The sequence below is a fragment of the Gadus macrocephalus genome, chromosome 2 (genome assembly GCF_031168955.1).
Source record: "Gadus macrocephalus chromosome 2, ASM3116895v1".
Taxonomy (NCBI): domain Eukaryota; kingdom Metazoa; phylum Chordata; class Actinopteri; order Gadiformes; family Gadidae; genus Gadus; species Gadus macrocephalus.
The window spans coordinates 1,733,409-1,735,947 of NC_082383.1; the positions used below are offsets into that span (position 1 = coordinate 1,733,409).

The 2,539-nt window shown below is 48.4% G+C and overlaps 1 protein-coding gene across 1 annotated transcript; it reads right to left on the reverse strand.

Moving 5' to 3' along the window:
• Positions 1 to 68: 68 nt before the first annotated feature.
• On the reverse strand, positions 69 to 1,919 carry hexim1 (HEXIM P-TEFb complex subunit 1). Its single transcript, XM_060070499.1, has one exon. The coding sequence runs from the start codon at positions 1,558 to 1,560 to the stop codon at positions 442 to 444; it is 1,119 nt and encodes a 372-aa protein (XP_059926482.1). The 5' UTR covers positions 1,561 to 1,919; the 3' UTR covers positions 69 to 441.
• Between the last annotated feature and the right edge of the window lie 620 nt (positions 1,920 to 2,539).

Sequence of the window (2,539 nt, forward strand, 5' to 3'; positions counted from 1 at the left end):
CCCATCTTTGGGTCATTTCAAAACGCATTACCCTATATTTGCAGAAACGTCCCAATAAAACACAAATGTTCTTCCAAGGTTTGATTTATTAATTTTTCCTGCAAAATAACAAAACACTTTGCAAGCCGGTCCAATAAGCTGCACTTTAACAATTACATTTTTTGAAAATCAACCATTAACATCGATTCAAAATGAGACTGTATTTTTAAATGTATATTAACAAGAGAGAAAAAAAACAAGTTTCGTAGTCTCGAATACATTCGCTTCATAAAAGGAATATTATTATTTTTTTGTAAATATTTACATTACCTCTTGAAAAGTTTGAATACGATGGCGCAAAGTCCAAATAGAAAATGAATTGTACAAGTGTACAAGCAATTCAATCACGGAACCGATTGGATAACAAAACAATTAAAGGAAAACACATGACCCCCGCCCCCCTCAGTTAGTCACAACAGGACCTCGCTCGTTATTTGGCAGACTCTGCAGACGGAGCGCGTCGTTCTGCACCCGCAGTCTCTCCAGCTCCCCCTCCAGCTCCCGGACCCGGGTCGCCGCGGGGTCCCCGGGGGACAGCGGGCTCTCGGCGGTGACCCCCGGCTCGGTGCTGCTGCGTCGCAGCCGGTTGTTCTCCTCCTCCAGGCGGGACATGCACTTCTCCAGCTCCAGGTACTCCTGGACCAGCTCCTGCTTGCTCATATTCTGGAGAGTCTCGACATGGTACCTTTCGTAGGTTTCGGAAAAGTCTCTCTGGAGGAATTCTCCTCCCGCGTTTCCAGGTCTCCCGATGCCGTCACTGCCACCGCAGCTGCCGTCATCCTCTTCCTCCTCGTTCTCCATGAAGTCCTCCTCGCTGGCAGTGTCCTCCGGGCGGACACCGGGGCCGGAGAGCCGCCTCGGCCCGGTCTCGGTGTTCAGGTCGGGCTCCTCTCGGTCGTGCTCGTCCATCAGGAACTGGGTGGTGTTGTACGGGGCCACGGGGAGCCCCTTGGCGAACATCTCCTCCCTCACCCGGGAAGCCCGGGCGGTCTCCCGCTCGTCGAGGGCCTTTTTCTCCTCCCATGAAAGTTTGAAGTAGGGCTTCCAGCGACGCTTCTTCTTAGACGGACGGCGTCGGTGCTTCTTCTTGCCCAGGCGCGCATCTGATCCGGGGCCGGTGTCAACGTGAGAGCCACTCTCCCCCTGCACTTGGCTCAAAGTCTCCTCCAGCGGCCCGTCTCCGCTGTTGCCGTGTGCGGCAAAATTCCCGTCTCCTGACGCGTCCACGGCCGGTCCTTGACAGTGTTGGACCGCCACGGGGCATTTAGGTAGAGAGTTTCCGGCAGCTAGGGCTCGACACACCTCCCTCTGTCCGCCTCGCATTTGCCATAACTTGTCAGCGTTGATATCCACAGCGCCGTTTTCCGCTTTGGGCTGCGGGTCTCTCTGGCGCCCCCTATCGCCCGACTCTGGGACCGCATGGTCACTGGTCGGCGGATGCTCCGAAGAGGGTCCACTCCCACCTGATGGGGCATCTGAAGTTTTCAGGTGATGGTTCTGGTCACTGGCTGGTTCTGTCATCCTGGTCTTTTGTAGAGGGTCTTTTGTCTTACCACATCTCAAATGACGTCCCTATCAAAATACATCTTCGGAGGCTTTTTTGAACATGTTAAAATTTCACCCCCCCAAAAAAAAAAAATACTGTTCTTTTAAGATAACGCTGTTGATCTTCTTTCAAAAGTTGAGCCTAACTTGTCAAAAAATAATCGTTATTATAAAAGTTAATATTAGTTAAATACCAAGTTAATTGTTGTTCCCCAAACGATTCGTCAGGACTACTGTTGCTAACTACCGTTAACTATTTCAGTGCTAACATAGCTATCTTACACCCGAAGACACCGTTACGTCGCCACAACAGTGTCCAGTGTGCTACTCAAGAAGAAGGAGCTCGCGTTTATATAGTGGCTCCGCCTCTACCAGAGTGCATGCTGTTGCTTACAGCACAAGCTGGGATATGGGTCGTGTAGTTTTCAATTTGATGAAGTGCTAGGAAACTCTGACCGACTGAACTACAAACCCCACAAACAGTGTATAACAGGCACATGTTTAAACCAATCATGTTTTAGGATCTTCAGCCGATAGTGGCCAACCCATCTCTCCAGCAATTGGTCAATACAACGAATTTTCTGTTGCTAAGCTTATCGTTTTTTCTCATTGGTTGGTCTAGATGTCGATCAAAAATATAGTAACCACGTGAGAAAATCCACCCTGGGCACTTTTGGCCACTTCCAAAAACCAAATAAAGGGGGGTTTCGCAAACCATAGTAAAGAAAAAACTACCGATGTATTATGAAATTGCGTTATAATATGACTACAGACGAGTTCTATATATATCTGTTACATATAAAAGCTATTTTACCTTGAACTATCGTTAATACACCCATACGTGGGTTACCAAATATAGAAGTCCTCCAGCATTTCGACTACAATAAGACGTTCTACTTCGGGAAAGTAGTCCCCTTTAACCGTTTGTACGAGTTAACAACACTACGTGTTTGTT

Excerpts from the sequence above, each read along its gene's own strand:
- hexim1 (XM_060070499.1), bottom strand. The coding sequence starts at position 1,560 with ATGACAGAACCAGCCAGTGACCAGAACCATCACCTGAAAACTTCAGAT.